Source organism: Oreochromis niloticus, linkage group LG11 (genome assembly GCF_001858045.2).
Source record: "Oreochromis niloticus isolate F11D_XX linkage group LG11, O_niloticus_UMD_NMBU, whole genome shotgun sequence".
In the NCBI taxonomy this organism is placed as follows: Eukaryota; Metazoa; Chordata; class Actinopteri; order Cichliformes; family Cichlidae; genus Oreochromis; species Oreochromis niloticus.
Window position 1 is genome coordinate 36,294,982 of NC_031976.2, and position 18,084 is coordinate 36,313,065.

At 41.4% G+C, this 18,084-nt stretch overlaps 1 protein-coding gene and 1 long non-coding RNA gene across 10 annotated transcripts in view; one reads left to right on the plus strand and one right to left on the minus strand.

The window, feature by feature from the left end:
- Window positions 1–18,084, minus strand: part of gabbr1a (gamma-aminobutyric acid (GABA) B receptor, 1a) — a 128,022-nt gene that overhangs the window by 62,305 nt on the left and 47,633 nt on the right. For all 6 annotated transcript variants that reach the window (XM_005456072.4, XM_003451260.5, XM_005456070.4 and 3 more), the window contains 2 exons: window positions 16,451–16,611; window positions 2,688–2,822 (listed from right to left, as the gene is read on the minus strand). In XM_005456072.4, coding sequence (XP_005456129.1) covers window positions 2,688–2,822; window positions 16,451–16,611 — 296 coding nt within the window. The remainder of the gene's footprint in view (window positions 1–2,687; window positions 2,823–16,450; window positions 16,612–18,084) is intronic.
- The window catches only part of LOC109204200 (uncharacterized), a 35,262-nt gene continuing 33,782 nt past the window's right edge, over window positions 16,605–18,084 (plus strand). For all 4 annotated transcript variants that reach the window (XR_003222297.1, XR_003222299.1, XR_002063767.2 and 1 more), the window contains exon 1: window positions 16,605–16,734. This is a non-coding gene — a long non-coding RNA (uncharacterized LOC109204200). The remainder of the gene's footprint in view (window positions 16,735–18,084) is intronic.

Genomic DNA, 18,084 nt, shown 5'->3' on the forward strand with positions numbered 1-18,084 from the left:
AGGAAGTATCGCCACAGAGTTCTAATCATAAACAAGCCTCAGATTTAGAATAAAGCAGCAATCCATATTAGAGAGACGACTCTCAGAGGACACTGGATTGGTTTAAAAAAAAACATTAAAACACATCAGATATTAAAAAGAAAATCAAAATCATGGATATGTATACTGGACTGGGTAACGCGTGAGGAGCGAAACATTGCCATCTGTTTCCGAAGCATGAAAATGAAAATGATCAACCTACCCAGGACCCATTGCACATTCTACATCTTACATGGATATGCCACCCTTGGCTACCACTGACCCACCACCTAACAGGCCATGCTGAACAATGTTACAGGCAGCATAGCGTTCTCCACAGTTATCCAGATCCTTTCATGTCTGTCACATGTGCTCAGGCTGTACTTACTCTAACCTGTGAAAAACACCAATGATGGACCTGCCGATTGTGGGATTTCAATCAATGCTGAAGACAGAGGACGTCCAGCCCTCAGGCCACCCTCGTGAAGTCTGTTTCTGATTGGTCAGAGACATTCACACCAGTGTGTTCTGCTGGAGGTCGATTTGTAGCTCTGGCAGTGCTCATTCTGTTCCTTCTTACATAAAGGAGCAGATACCAGTCTTGCTGATGGGTTAAGGACCTTCTATAGCCCTGTAAAGCTCTTCTCGAGTAACTGCCTTTCTCTTGAAATCTCCTTCATGCTTTTGTAACTGTGCTGGGAGACACAACAAACCTTGTGGCAATGACACACATTGAGGTGTCATCCTGGAGGAGTTGGACTACCCATGCAGTTTCTGCAGGGTCCAGGTATCACAGTAACACTGACTCTGTTTTGGCGGCTGTCTTATTGTTGCCCCTGTAGTGCACCTGTTGTTAATTTCATTAAAACCAATGCAGTTGAAACCGATTAACAATGCCCTCTGCTGCTTAACTGACCAGATCAATATCTCACAAGTTTAACTGATTTGATGTTATACTGTGTTTCTTTAATGTTTTTGATTCAGTTTTGTGTATATAGCCCTGCGGCACTTCATACTGTAAGCTGAAAACCCTGAAACTTTTGTGAGCAGCATATATAGAACACAGCCTCAGATTTACAGACAACAATCACCAAGTAACCGAGGAAAATTTTTAATCTCTGTAAAGTTTGAAAGTTATAACATCGTGTACTTGTGGCTACAACACAAAACTAGAACATGACTCAAAAAAGTCTTATAATCTGGGATCTCGCATTAGAACATGCTTTATGTCAAAAATTCAGACCTTTAGGTTCTACGACGCTGGTGTTCTCGCTCCCTACATATTGCTCCAAATGGCCTTAGTTTAACTACTTATACTATTTTCACCCACTTTGCTGACACTGAAAAACATGGTGAAGCACTTTAATTACTATAAAACTTTTTACTATTATTCAAAACAGTTTTGTGTTTCTACCGCTACTAATTATAGTGTAGGCGCCTGCTGCGTAAAACTAGGGAATAGCTTGGCTGAAATCCAACAAAACTACCCACGCTTACTGCCACTGGAAAGGGAAAATGATTGGCTACATTCATAAACGACTGCTGTTTTAAAAGTCCAATAACAACTCAGTTTCATGACTGTGAAACACATAACAAGCTTCCAAAATGGAAGCACTAGTTGGACTACACCAGCTCTCCTGAGGGGAAAATGGTGGAGAAAATTTTGTAGGCAGCGAACTAACAAAAACACAGAATAATATCCAGGAAATAAAGAAAAAGTTTTGTTTCACTAACAGAAGTCGGCAGACAGTTAGAGACGGATGTCAGGCCTCAGCCACTCAGGTTTAGAGCCCGCTCTGCAACCACCTGGCAACTCTCTATAAAGTCAAATGAGGAGAGTGACAACCAAATACTCTCTTTATTTTAACCCTGACAGTTATGGTTGTTGGTAGTTGCCTATTGTTGCTGGGTGAAATCAGTTGAAAAAAAAAAAGAGTGCTACATTGAAAACCTGCCTAGGTTGCTAGCAGGTTGCTAAGGTCGCCCATCATTGGTAGAACAAGCCGATTCGTCTACAAGCTCTCCCTAACTAATTGCTGAGCAGTTGTGAAACATGAAAAAGTTTCATGCAAGTTGGAAACAGAGACCTCTGCAATAAACACTTGCAAACAAAAATGCAACTTTACTTTAAAGGTGAACGGTTTCAATTTCAGGTTTGCATCCACTTCAAAGTTTCACTGCTGCTCAGTGAATACTTGGCAAGTTTTTGCAGACAAGTCAGGATGTTCCTCGCAAACTGTGGGCAACCGTGGCAATCTGCCAGCGACCACAGCACAGCAGCATATACCTGTTTACCACTAATTTCACCTTGTGACTGTCTACAACCAACCAGCCGCTCATTGCCTTATTATCCTGGTGCTAGGCCTGTGTGGCCGCTTGTTAACAAGATTTTAACAATATATCAAATATTATATATTTTAATAATATTCAGACTCATGGAGTAAATACTTATGGAGTAAAGGGATATAAATATTAATGGACACATATTTGGACTTAATGTGCAGACCACACAAGTAAATATGGGTAAATTCTGCTTTGGCTGTTATTATGTGAAGAGATTTTCAGTAAATTTTCAGGTTAAGCCTCATGTTTGTCTGAAAAATTAAAACATCTGGAGTAAAACAGGAAGAGCGTGAAGGTGCTCGGTATGAAAACTGGAAGACACTCACCACTATGAGGTTCCACATGCGAGCCGCTTCAGCCACTAACGTGGAGACGCCACTGCAGCCGGGCATCAGGACAATCTTGATGGGCTCGGTGTACAGAAGGTCATACAGCAACTTTGTAGCTTCTCCTGGGTCGCACTGGAAGGACAAAAACGACAGAGTGAGCTTTAAATGGATCGACACCGAAATTAATTAAGTCGAGACAGAAGGTGATGCAGAAAAAAACTGAGGCGATAAGACTGAAGGAGACAGATGGAAAAAAAGAGGAGCGAGAGGGAAAAAAAGAAACAAATAAGCAGTGGAGAGTGGGAGATGGAGGCGTCTGTAAATAGAGTAAGAGAAGAGAAGAGAGCAGATAAAGTAAAGGGAAATGACATCGAAGCAGTGGAGTCACAAAAAGGCCAATGCAAATGTGCGTTGAAAAGACAAGTAGGAGAAAGAAAAGGACAAGTCAGGGAAATGGAAAGAGCAGCACAAGAAAGGGTCACGACAAAGCAAAGAAAATAGCACAAAAGTAGCACAGAGCAGTAAACAAGCAGATGCAAATTTGAAGAGAAAAGATGAGCTGCAGTAAGAAAGAAAAATGCATTATCTGCAGAGTTTCACAGCATCCATACAGCCTGCATCGCCGTGTCTCATCAACACACGATGCGCCGCTGACAGATCAGGACATTAAAAAAAACAAGAAAAACAGGCAGAAACAAAGAAAAGCGAGCACAACGATCACAACGGCAGCCATCACGAGCCATTACAAGCCTCCAATAAAGTCATTTACAGCGTGTCTAGGTGGCGAAAGTGTGGCTGAATGATCCATCACCACTCTGTCAGCCACATTACAGACGTCTGCACCACACTGCTCATCAGAGTCACAGTTAAACGGGCCTGACACATCTAATGATTCGGCATGGAAGAAGAGATATGGCTTTCAAATACAAACACACACATGCATGGCTAAAAAAAATACACTCCAGATGAGTGTCACAAGCAATCGAATTGCAGATGGTGATGGCAACAACCAATAAAGATCCTAATTGGGGTGTTTGTCTCGATGGCTGAATTGTCTCGTTGAGGCAGCCCTGTGATTTTTCTGAAGTGGTAATCACCAGTCGAGACTCAGGAATGTGAAATGGCTGGGCTTCTTGTTGATTGATGTGTTTTCCATTAACTTTAGATTGGGTGGAATTACAGTGGTTAAGTTTACATGCAATTAGATAATTCAATCGGAGCCCCATTAAGCAGCTCTGACAGCCAGACTTCTCATGTAAATGTTGCTATATGATTTCCTGGATTGATCCTAATCAAAGGGGGAACTTCAATCGCAAAGACCACACAAAGACATTTAAAAACATTTTTTGAAATGCCATCATGACGGTCACTGCCCACTCTAGACAGCCGAGATCACTGCCTCTGTCACGACTCCTCGGCTAGGAGCTCAGCACGTTTCTGCGTGTGTCCTGTAGGATTGAAGGCACTATATAAACATAGTCACCATGGAATCACCATTAGATCTATCAACTCCCACTTCGATGCCTTGGTTTTAGCTTTATGATACCATTATCTATCTGTGAAGGTTCTCAGTCATGCAGGTCATCGTAGTATGACCTTTTCTTTCCAAGCTCCTTAGACCACCATTATCCTACTTTCTGGAGCCAGAAGTCACCATATTTGAAGGCAGAGTGCTCAGACTTTTGGTTAGTATAGAGACTCCATGGGCTCCATGGGACAGACAGAACAGAATACAAGAGTTTTGCTCACCAAACTGAAGAATTCATTTCTTGGATGAGTTGTTAGTACAAATAACTGCAAATGAGGTCATAATATTTGTCAGTTACTTGGATTAAAAACGCTCCAACACCATGACAGAAATTCAGAGGTCCGGTTTAGGGACTCAAATTAGTTGAGACAAAACCAAGAAGGCAACCACCTGTCAATCACAGCAGCTACACCCCTACAAAAACATAATGGACATGTTAGAAAATAATACAATTAAAATAGCTATAAATACTGAAAATTAGCTACTTTTTTTCTGTTGCAAAGTCTGACACTTAACCATGAGGAGTCTATGAGGAGACTGATTTTTGGAGCCAAATTTGATTTGATTTAAAAACATATTTAACGTTTTCAAGATTTAATTTATTACTTCGGTGTTTACCAACCACTGTGCCGTGGCACAGGTGTGCTGTGAGAAATGATCGAGTGTGCCATGGAGATTATCTGGTTTCACCTGATTGGTATTCTAAGCAACCAGCGCGAGCAACGGGCAGAGCAATTACATTCTCTTCCACTAGAGGGCAGTACAACTACCTGCTCTAATTAAATGGGTTGCCAACTGCCAGAAGAAGATGAAGAAGAAATTACATGGTCATGCTGCAAGTGAGACAACGCAGTGTGTAATAGTAATAGATAAATATTTGAAAAGTAGTTAATCTGACCTGGAGAAAATTCCGACCCAGAGGAAGGCCCAGCATGAGTAGTGGTCAGAAGAAAGACAAAAAAGGTATATAACTGGGACAAATCCAAACCAATTCCGCTATGCCTGGTGTGCTGGGAGAAATTATCAATATGCTTTTTGTGACATTTTTGTTTGGTGGTGTGCCGTGTGATTTTTTTTGAAGTGAAATATGTGCCGTGGCTCCAAAAGGTTGGGAAACACTGCATTATTTATTGTGTCATAAAATATTTTAAACCATCACTGCGGCTTATCAACACACCTTAACCTCTGATTGGTTACCCCGCAGAGCAAGTCAAGACAGATTGATTCCAGATAACAGACTCATGGTTGGGGTGGTGTGGACTTGTGGCAGCCAGGTATCCAAGAATGCATTTCAAACTACATCACAAGCAGCAGTGGGGGAAGCAAAGCACCAAACTGCAAGTAAAATGTTGAAATCCTACTGTTTCTGTGTCAATAAATACACTTTTAGGAGTTTTTAGGTGAGAACATAACGGTATAAATTTCACATATCTCGTTGATTTGCTGAGATAGAGCCCATTTGCAAAAGTGCTCCAACATTTTGTGACATGTCAGGTCCCATTAGGCTAACAGCCAGCTCGTCTCAGCGATCAGCTGATCGGGCAATCGGAGCTCATGATGCTGGCTGAGAATAGCCTGCTCCCAGAACACTGTTTTTAAAACCCCTCACCTCTCACTCGGGGGTAAACACGGGATATAAATCACAGAGGTGATATCTAACCGGTGATGGTTTGTCCATTTTCTGATTAAAGATAAGCTTCATAACTGGATAGTTTTAGTGAACCATGATGCACCACTGGAGTGTTGTATTATATTTTCAACAGAATCATTTGCTTGTCTTTGTTTCATGATGTTCAGATGTGTTAAACTTGTTTATGACACCTTATTTTCCAATAAAACTAACATTAAAAATATTTTAATACAGAGAGGAAACTGAGAGCGTTTTCACCAAGAGCAGAAACATCTGGACTTGCATATTGATGATGTTCCTGAAGAGTAATGTCAGGCCTGTTCCAAAAATTATCAAATTATTCATTTTTAATATTTATCCAACTGTATTCTAAACACCAGCTGGCTGTTATAAGTTATAGAAGTCTACTTGAATTATTAGATCTGTGTGTTTTTTCTTTGATGAGCAGTGAGAGTTATGTATAGATGCATAGCGACTGCTGAACTGTCGCTTGAATAATCAGTAATATTTAATTTAATCTGCTGGTGTACACTTCTTTACCTCATCCAAATAAGTCCAGTGTTTATGACCTTTTAAAATAATTTCACATTAATGGCCCTTTTATAGCTGAGCATCTTGCCAGAGGGCTTTTAAAAACGTGTGTGTGTTTGTAAATAACACAGGTAATTAGGTCTATTATGTGCTACTTTCATCATAAACATTAATCATAAAAAGCAGTAAAGTAAACAGTGAAGCTGAGCTGATGTCATTGAGTACGCTGCATCCTCCTGTCCTCAGATGTCTGGACTCCTGAGTGTACTGGTCCAACAGGAACTAACAAGTGTGCAATACGAACTCTGAGAAATACCCACTGCCAGACTCGAGCCCGGAACAAATCAATGTTTTTGATTAGGTCAGTGTTTGATTAGGCCCCGCCCCTTGACTCTGATGGATGGTGTTGACAGAAGCACAGAATAATTAATGAAATAGTGAAACAACTGCTTATGTTTTAAATCAAATTGATATTTTTAATTATTGACAAACAAACTGATGTGTTTATTTATTTGAATTTGACACTTTTAGCCCTCCACAAAAAGCACAATTCCAAAACATGGACGAGCTGGGAGTAGAAAGCAGTGCAAACTCCCACTGTGGATCCTGTTTGAGTGGATTTGTAAAACCTCTGAATTACGCTGGATTTTGCAATTTATCTTTGCAGAAATTCTGTTACTTGTCATGATAATATTGACCAAAGCTGAATCATTTCAGTGATTAAAGTTTTCAGGCGAATGAATGAGTGTAAAATTGCTCCCTCAGTCTATCATTAGTTGCTGGATTAACACAATTAATATTGACGTGGTAAACAGCTTCACAACATTTGTGTTATTTAGGGTAAGCGCTTGCTCAAAGGGAATCGTTGGGTTTCTCTCGGTCATGTAAGGCACTGTCCTCACTTTGAGTGCATAACTAAAACTGAACTGAATAGAAAGAGCCAACCCTGTGCAATGCAACGTAGACAGGCTGCAGGTTTTCTTTCCAATCAATCACCATACCTGCTCATTTCACAGATCACTTCAGCTCACTGGGTGAAATCAGCTGGATACAAACCACATGGTTCTCAGCTCCTCATAAAAATAACTGTTGCCTTATCTTCATATGAAGAAGATGCAGATTGACGCCTTCAGCTTGTTAAACAGTGTCTTTCCCGAAGGTTGTTTGTGTTCTCTGTCACTGTGGCTGTGGGCTGGCTGCATGCTGAGGAGAAGCTTGTTAGTTTTCTTGTGTTACAGTGTTTTAACTTCATTCTGAGCAGTAATTCACCGCCCACGCTAATTATCTTTGAGTTATTTCATCAATCTGTCATTACCACAGCACATTACACGTTTAATAACGGCTTGTTTCCATCAATTTCGCAAATAAGTTGCTGCCTAATATATGAAGACATTACAATTTCATTTAAAAGTGCAGTTTCTGACCTCGTGGATGTTCTTTAGGAATTCACACTGAGACAACTTGCTTAGTCAGGGTTTTGCTAACTCTCTCTCTATATATATGTAGTTACACTAACAGGCTTGCATGCAGAGCTTTACTTTAAAATACTTCTAATGATTGCAGCTGAATGTTTGTAAAGAAAATGAACAAACATTCAGCACACATTAGTCAAAAACTACTTCTCAGGTAGAAAGCCTAATTATTACAGATAACGAGTAAATTTACAATAAAATAGGCTTTCATTTTCTGTGAAACACCGCTATCATTAAACCTGACACTGGTGTTTATCAAAAAACAAATTCAGTTTTACCCAGCAGCCGTTATATATTCCGCGCACCTTCCACCTTCATCTTAATATGATGTGGCTAACAGGCTGCGCTGGTATAAAATGAAAGGGTCTAGTCTGGAACACAATTGCAAAATGGCATCAGACATATAGTTGAAGCTTTCAATCATTCACTGTTTCTGTGCGCGCAGGAAATTAAATCTTTGCTTGAACAGAAGCAAAATTGAAACACTGGGCAGCAAGACGAGAAAAGACTCAAGCTGTTTCAATTCATGACAAACCAGCGCAAAAACCCAGTCGCTGGGGAACAAAAACATATTTCCTTTAGGTTAGAGCCGAGGAGAAGAATCTGTATTTTGTAAACATGGCTTTGCATGAATAAAGGTCATGGATCATCAGAACCAGTATGACATCAAAGAATGATAAAGAGAGGCCTCTCTCAGATCAGATGCTCCCAAACTTACACAGTGCACGAGTAGCTTCACTGTGGCTACAGGAAGTAGACTGCATATAGCTTCACTTAGGCTACTAGTATTCTTAGGAATACTTTTAATAACTTTATAAAATAAATTGGAAAAAAAAATCAAAGACTTAAAACCAAAAAAAACCAACAACAGACCCAAGACACATGAAAATAAGCATTTACAAAAAAACATTAATGACCTAATGACTAGTCTTTACTGCGAGTTTTACTCGCACGCCAGTTTCTCCTTCCTCTGCTCTCAGTCTCACTGTGTGTGCACCTCTTTGCATAGAGCAAGTGAAATAATATTAATATACTGATGAGACATAAGAACTTCCCAAGTGTTACACAGTGAGAGTGAGAGCGAGTGAGCGAGGGAAAACTTTGCGTTCCAGTCATGTCAGCTCACTTAAACACAGTTTGTGGTTGAGTAAAAAAAATACAGAACAACGTGTAAGTGAACTAAATGGATCAGCCTGGTGTCACTGACAGCAGATCCAAATATCAGATCAGTGCATCCGTAAGTGTGGCATGCTGTCAGGCTTGGGAGGTTAGAAATGTTCACAAACACACTAGGCTAGCTAGCCAGGATATAATGATTTGGTTACACTAGAGGAAAAACAGGAATGCAACCTCCTCACAACTAGAAAACAAAAAACAAAAAGAGAAACAAAACGGTAACTCACCAGTTATTGCATTGAAATTTTTTCTCATCTGGCAACAGCAAAATTGTTGCCCAGTGTTCGAGCCACGTTTCACAGTGACTGCAATCACAGTCAGACAGATCTGCAAAACTTTGGAAATACGTGCTGTCTATTTATATCATTTAGAAATGCAGGCAGATTGCCAACACGTTGCAATCAGTCGGAGTCAGTCTGCACTGATGAGTGCAACTCATCTGTGACACATTTCTTTGCAATACTGGTTACCAGCAGTTTGTATTCTGGTAATAGAAAATGTGTTTTGCTAAGCAGCTGTGTCCTTTCGTAGCTAAACCGCTTTATGGAGGAATTTCTGTTTTAGACCTTTGAGGTTCTGGCTGTTAAGTAATTATAATATAAGTAGTTAATGTGAACTTCTGTTTAATGTGATGCCAACAGATCACAACCTATTTATCATTTAATCTCTGTATTATTACAAACAGGCTGCTCGTAATTGCCAGCTTGACCCCAGTCTCTATCACATCCTGATCAGCCTGGTAGCAGACTGACTCCATCTGAATGCCGTTTTATCGCCGTCTTGACGCACCACAGTCGCTCTGAAGACAGCAGCTGACTACGAGTGCTTACAGACATGGTCGCCCTTTGTCAAGGCAACAAAATTGCAAGTTTATTGTACGTAGTTGCAATAATTTGGATCATGCCGCAGTCTCCAGCCATTGTTTCTATTAGTGTGACTGTGGTGTTAATGACAATGGTAATAACAATGGGAAACCTGCGATTATTTTTTATATATATATACACAATTTAGCATGTTTGATTTGAAATAAAAAAAAAAAAAACAGTAATACTGATGTTGTGCAAGACAATTAAAAATAATGGAAAACAAATTAAAAAAACACTTTAAAATCCCTTGAGCAACCCATATTAAACAGAAGCCCTTTAATTCTATGAATTCGTTACAGAGCGTTTGTAAGATCCCTGAACAGGCTGCTCGAGTTAATTTTGCTATTAAAACCCTTAATCATTATAATAAAAGCAGATGGAGGCACACACAAGAAAACCCAGCTTAGATTGAAGTTTTCTAAGAAAGTAATTCAGTTATTTTGCTTTGAACAGTTACTTATTCCATGTTCTTTTCACTTTGAATAACATAACAGGAAATGGTTAGCAGGCAGTAAAAGGTGTATAATGAAAGGGTGTATTTTTGAACACAACATACATACATAGCTGCACTTTTCAATCATGCCATTTTTCTATGAAAGCAAGAAATGAAACCTTTGATAATATAATGGGAACACTGTGCAGAGATGAAAAAGATATGGAAAAGTTCAAACGTCAATTCATGGTAAACCAGTGCCAAACCCATCATATAGAAACTTTTTGTTTTAAAACCACACACTGTATATAAATGATGGCTGAAGCCACCAATTGAGCATGTTGACCAATCTTGGAGATGTTTTTAATCACGAGTGAGGGGAGATAGATAGATCTACGAGAGAAACTGCCGCAACAGCATTGCAGATTCATTAAGTGGTCACTTGTAAATCAACAATTAACACCTAAACCATCAAAATTCAACCGGTGGAGGCAACTCCACTGGTTTTCTGATTCTAATACAACAAAATCAACTTGTTAGAGGAACTGTAGTTCCTCCAAAGGCCACCTGGTGTCAAACTTTACAAGAGAAATATAGAAAAGCGTTGGACACTATGGCTAATTTCTCCCTTCATGAGATTAACGGGGGGGGGGGGGTATTTCTTTGTTGTTTACTTAAGGCATGGCGGCTTTTGACCGACAGGTGCGTGGCGACGCAGGTAGCTGTAGCAACTAGCTTTGTGCTTTCTTTTCTTTCTTTTTTTCTCTTTTTTGCACGTTATTCAGCCTTAACTGTCAGATACTTGTCTTTGTGTCATGTACCAGTAGTGTCTCTGTACATACTAACCAAGTTTGCAACCATTTCCTGATTACTAAGCTTTGCACAGTGGCAACATATATCTTCAATATACAGTCTCTGTTTATTTTGTGCTATTTCCACATGAAATATTAACAGGCTTTAAAGGTAAGTGGCAGAGGTTGGATGTACTTGCAAGAAAAAAATCTTTTCCAGTTGTTGAATGTTTCAGTCATTCTCTTTACACACAAAGCCTTTGGTAACATAATCAGCAAGCACATGGCCTCCTTATAAAACAGGGGTGTTGGCAGGTTTGCAATAAAGGCTGAGGAATCTCTGCTATTCTTGGAGGTCTGTCTGCTACAGCCCCCTGGGGTCATCACCATTTCTACTTTCATTTCTGTTCCTCCTTGGCTCATGAGAGCAGCAGCAATGAAGGCCCCCGATGCCATTCATGGTCACATTCACATTCTCTGTCACACACCCAGATTAATGCTACTGTGTGTGTACATAAAACTACACACACACTCACATACCCCACAAAAGATGGGCACTTCAGCTGCTGTCCTTGGTGCTGAAATTCCTGCAGCCAATATCGGTGTCATGTTAACATGCCCATGTAGTCTCTCCAATCAGTCATACCCAGCTGGCGAGAAGCTTTGAAAGAAACTGAAGTTTCCCTGAGCTGGGAAGAATGAGAAAATACACTTGGTCGTCATAATATGCCATCTAATTACACTCCAGATTGAATAATATAAAAAGAGTGTGAATAGGGGATATGATCAGGCTTGGGGGACCGCCTGAATATTGAATCTCAAAGCATGCAGAGCTACATCTCCTTAGTTCCTCATAATTGCGTCTGGCACCACACTTCAGGCTCGTGTGCCAACGGACATGCACGAGGACCACTGAAGGATACGAGTTATGCCACAGCGGATGGAAAATTGTGTCACGGCTGCCAATTAAAATCAAAAACGGAAGTGAGGGAAGCACCTTGTTTCACCGCCATTTCTCTGCATCTCCACCGTCTCACTCATCACTGTTAATAATTGATCAAAGTTTGCAGTCTCGGCTTTGATATATCCATGGCAACAGCCTGTGTGGAGAGCGCGTGTCTGCGCGCGATCCTGTGTGTGCATGTGTGCGCACATCTCAGAAGGCTGTAAATAGTCTGATGCTGTCGCCAGAATAGCCAGAGAAACAAGCCGTTCTGCTACCATGGGGTATGTGCATCCATTTAAAAGACAGGCTGGGATTAAGTGTTGAGCTTCATAAATATTTTATGATGTTGAACAAGTTGGACATCGCTCCATACTCCCAGCCCAAATTGTCACCTGTTTGCCAAGTCAAATGTCAGAGGTGGAACTACTGCTTTTTCTGATTTTCTGCCACATACGGGTGTACTGTTACACCACTCAATGCTCACATTAAAGATGGACAAAGTTTTAAATAATGAGGTCAGTGAATGTGCAAGTAATCCCTGTGAGCCCAAAGCTCAGCCAGAACCGATCTACAAGAGCCATTTCACTTCCTATTAATCCCATTGTACAGACTCTGGCTGCAGAATAGCCCTCAATGAACGGGAGTACATAGAGCCAAACAGCTAAAATAATCATTTACACCTGCTCCTGGACAAAAATGTCCACATTTGAATTTAGTTTCTGCAGCTCTAGCATCGGGAAAGCGTCTGAACTGAAGTAAATCCACACAGTTGCAGATTTACCAGTAAAATCTTGTCATTCTGCTTATAAACACTCGTTAATCCGTAAAGGTTTTACAACAGGACGTCCTCGGTCAGCGCCACGTGATTCTAAATAACAACTACACATAAGAAGCACCACAACAGAAATTTCCATGTGTGTATAAGGAGCAGCTGGTTGTGCTGGCGGCTGAAGGTGACTGCTGCCAGAAGTCCTTTGCTTCATGCCTGAATCAAAATGGTGGATGCTATTAAGTGGACCTGGTGCTGTGACATTCTTAGTATTCAGGAAAAGTATTTAACTGTAAAGCAAATATATAAATATGGAATTATATATATATATAGTTACACTATTATAAATGAGAAGAAAAAAGTTTACCCCGTGAAATTTACATTTTTGTTCCATATCTCCATACAGCCCGACTCCTGCTGGACTATCTGACAATTGCCCACTATGAGGCCAGAAGTCTAGACAGTGGGAGTTCTTGAGTATATTAGTCTCCCAGCAAACGCTGCGATGTTGAATAACCGTAGGCTGGTGGTCTTTTGTCAACGTCTAGTCATGGTTAAAAAACACTTTGAAAACAAAAGTCAGACCACAGCTTTCTTATGAGCTAAACATTGAACATGGCCTGGAGGTCTTTGTTAGACTTTGCTGCAAGAAAGAAAAGTATATTCCACAAAGGTCATTTCTCATTCTACTGAGATAACCGGACTCCTGTCACAGGGTGCATAACACGAGCATCAGGAGCAGACCTACAGTGTTTGTGACGTGCTAAGTTTAGCACACTATAAATCATAAAGACTGTAAATTCCTTCAAATTTCATCTTATATTGTAAAAACAGGCCAATACCAACAGTAGTAATACTACTTTTTCTATGTGGAGAAGCTGTCAGGTGAATGTCTGTTTACAACCACTAAGTAGCCACATTTTAAAGCCCAAATGCAGTTCTGTAAACATGTAGTTTAGCTCGAAACAATATCATCACCCGTCTGTCTTACAGTTCAGATAAGATGACCAGGGAGGTGACATCGGGGTTTGAGCTATGTTTGCTGAGCTGCATCTCAAACATGGATGTAGCCTCCAGGTCTGAAAGAAGCCAGTGAAGCTCTTTTCCTCTGTTTACCTATTAGTCTGGTTTTATAGGTCTGTAGGGAAACGGCTCTCGTCGTCGTAAATTTCAGTCGCACGCTGTGACAAGTTGCTAGCCTATTAAACTGCAGTGTCTCTCCGTTTCTTTCTCTCAATCTGATCTGTGGCTCACTTGTCGCGTTTAAACTCTGACAGCGACCTCAAAACACTCAGATTGAGGCTTCACAAAGAACTTTGGTAACCAATAACTGAGAACCAGGAGCTACAGCCATCTTTCCTATACGGTCTGCGATTCAGACTTGCATTGTCTTTTCTACTCTTGGTTTGTTATGATGTCAAAGAAAGCGGATATCCAAAATATGACAACGTCAGACAGCTTTGACAGTGAACACCCACCTTTAGTTTAGCAGGAACAGCCAATCAGAAGGAAAAGGGGAGGTAGCAGGAAGGAAAGAGGAGCAAAATTGGGGCTGCACTAAGGTGAACGAGGATCACATTGTTAATAATGTTTGTTTCTTAATTGCAAAGCTACCCTGGTAGAATACACAAATAAAAATATGGACCTGAAGATATGCATAATAGGCCTCCCTTGATGCATTTCTTTTATTTAATCATTTAGAGATGCAATAAAAGTTTCTCATCATAATAAATTCCAGTTAAGAGTCTTTGATGCATAATTACACTCCGCAGCCTTCATCTCGAGATGCAAACAAAGAGCCATTTAAACCCTCGTCTTAATCTCGCTGTTAAACACCAAGTTGTGCTTCAAATGTGGCGATCTCTTCTCAGACCAAACAAGAATGTGGAATGGGTTCTCATAACTGCATGCAAATATCATAATTAATCTCCTTCTTTATAATTGGTTTTCAGACTGTCATCCTCATTACTATTCCAGCCAGGTGAAAAACGTTTGCAATCAAAAAGTAAAAACCTCATTCTGACCACACTGTACCCAGAGTAGGAGCAATAAATTCCTCCTCCCTCTACCCCCCTCCCGCCAGGACTTAAAATCAAGGAATTAACCAGTATCATTCAGACAATGTTACACTAGCCTCTTTGAGCTTTTCCCTTCAAAAAGGATCTGCATCTATTTCGCGAGCCGGAGGCGCCAGCAACTCCTGAAGCACGAAGAGAGATGTTTTCCAATCCCTCTGAAATCTCTTCATTGCTTTATTTTTATGTTTATGGCTGCTCCGTCTGCAGATGCCTGCTTCACTACACTTGTAATCGGAGGACACACGCACGTATTTAATCTGTTTCGAGTGCAAAGAACGAGGTGTATGTCTAACAAAATGCTCTGTGCCATCAGCTCTGCATACATCCAGCGTATGATTTTGCACACATATTTCCACAGAGCTGAAGCCTTGTTTGTTTCTGTGGTGTGCTTCAAGAGTAACTGTGTTGCCATGCCAACTCTCGCTCTCTTTCTCTCTCACATGCACACACACACACACACACAGACACACACACACACACTTGCTCTCTTTCCCTGCTATTCTGTTTAACAGGATTCCAATGCAGAGCCTCGTACACCAATCAGAATAAAGCTCGTAGCAAATTTCTAACCAGTCCCTGTGCAGTTAACTGTTTGGTGCCCCAGCCAACTCTCCAGGCATCTGTCCTGCAGCATGATTGATAACAACCCTCAAGAGAAGAGACAGAGGATTGCTTTTTTTAAACAAATCTATGTCTGCACTCATCCCACTGTTGAGAAAAACACTTCCTTTCAGTGAAAAACTTCAGGATATGCAGCAGTGAGAACCCAAAGACGAGGATTATTCACTCACATAAATAACCCGGATTGTGATTAAGGTCGATTTGGGTGGCGTGGGTGGTTAAAAAGGGCAGTATCTGAACAAGCTGGAGGGGTGCTTATTGGATTTATATTGGTCGATAATGCTGACATTTCAAAATACCACCATGATGAATGATTGATGACCAACAAGCAGGAGGTGTGTTTGCTCATTTAGCAAAATGAATGTGGCACAGAGCGCAAAGACTCTGGGGGGTTAGCTATCAGCGGGGTGACCCATAGATAAAAACATGAAAGAACCAAAGCACTTCCTTAGAAAAAGTGACATTTTCACCTAGTGCCTGATGTTTTTGTATGTGGCAAACATCAGTAAAGACGCTTCCATCACAAAGAGGCTGATGTTCAAAAAATATGACCCCAAAATCTACAATACACAAAGAAAACCTCCCCTGATGAGGTGGGCTATCGTTAAAGCAGTTCCTAATTATCTTTAACTTGGGAGAAAACCTGCAATCCTAAAAATAAAAATAAAAAAGACAGCCAGTATAATTTCATAAATCTGCAATGACTCTTGAGAAAATTGAAAAAAAAAATAAAAGCCAGGATTTCTTTCTCTGTTTTTAATCAGAAAAGAATTGAACAAAACACTTACAAGAACTGAGAAAATGACAAGAGCCCTCGTGATAATCTGAGAGGCAGATCATGACATCCCTCAGGGGCTGACACCACACACACATCACTTTAAGTGCGCACCTCCTCTGACTCTCCTCCACATGCACTCACCATGCTGTCGTAGTGGATGAGCTCCAACTCGTAGTCGGGCAGGATGTCGCTCCTGTTGTTCACCAGGTCCAGGGCCATTTGAGCGGAGGGCATGCACGCCTGACCGCCCGGCCAGCCTCCGCTCATGGGGAACAGCGCTCCGATGTACAGCTTCTTCTTGCCTGCAGACGGCCGTGGCCAGAGGAGGAGAAGGACTATGAGAGATGCCCGGAGGAGCGCCGCGTGGCCACGGGCTGGGCGGTTTGCCCGCGGAGGACTCGTGCACATTACCAGCATGGTTCAAGGTGAGCTGAACCGGAGCAGCTTGACCCCGGTGCTGCAGCTGTAAGGTCGGGCTGTTCTGAACAATCCCACAGCTAAACGTACACTGAACTCAACACGTGTCCGGCTGCCCTGGAGTGTGTTTGGACTTTATGTTGCGCTTTGCAGATACTGTGGCGGACACCTATTTACTTTAAACTGCAAGTGTTTAGCAGATCGAGTAAATAATTAATCGGCGTGTGTTTGTGCATAATGCTTGATTAATTATGCATTGCATGCTGGATATTTTCGGGACAGAGTCGTTTACTTTGCAGAGCTCGCGGCGATCATGTGAGAACGCGGTCAACTTTCCATCTCCGCGCACATCGACACAATTTTCCAAACTAAACTAACGCGTGCTTCCGGCCTGCGATCGATCAAGATTATTGGACAGCGCGTCCCTTAGCTACTTACGACTTTTACGCAATCGGGACGCACGAATGAGACGCCGGAGTCCGCGCAGAAGACGTCAACCGGGTCGAACGGGTGCGTGTTTGGAGACGAAGCGGCGCAAACGGAGGGCTGCATCTACGATCCGTGGACGCAGTCGTGTCCGACGGATGAACGAGTTACCGAAAAGCAGCCGCGCTAGCGCTCTGCGACTGAGCCACTGCAGCACCGGCTGGCTGAGTGTGAGGGAGAGAGCGAGGAGGGGAGAGAGAGCGAGCCTGCACGAGCTCGGAGAACGAGTGAGAGAGAGAGAGAGAGAGAGAGAGGCTAAACCTCCTCAAAGATTTTGACATTTGCACGGTGACTTTAACTTAAGCACTGCTTCCACTGCACACACGCGCATCTGCGCATTCTTTGGCTTTGCATTTCTTGCATATGTGCGCCCATAATCAATATCTGATCAACGCATCGGCACAAATGGCCAAAAACAAGCTTTGGTATTTAACAGGTACAGGAGGCCCGGGCAGGCAATATATGATCAATATAACGAGCTAACTCGTGTCAGTGTGAGTCGCTTCAGTTTTTCACACAATAAAAACAACAAACTTGTTGGGTTAGTTTTCAGTGAGTGCCTCCGCTGAACGTGGTCACATATCCGCACAGTTTGATCCCACTCAGTGGCATTCAATTATATTTCAGCCGCTTTTCTCAACTGAGCTGAGTTCTTGTAGAGTCATAAATGTCAAGGTTACACATAATTAACGTTCCAGTGTCTCCACGTCTAGATTTAATGATGCACTGAGCAACGTCTTATTGAATAATCTGCCTGTTATTTTTTTTTTCCAATTAATTGATTTTTTTTATTAGTCTATAAAAATGTCAATAGAAGATTCCCAGTACAGTTCTGAGAATGCCAAGGTGACACCATCTTATCAGTCCAAAGT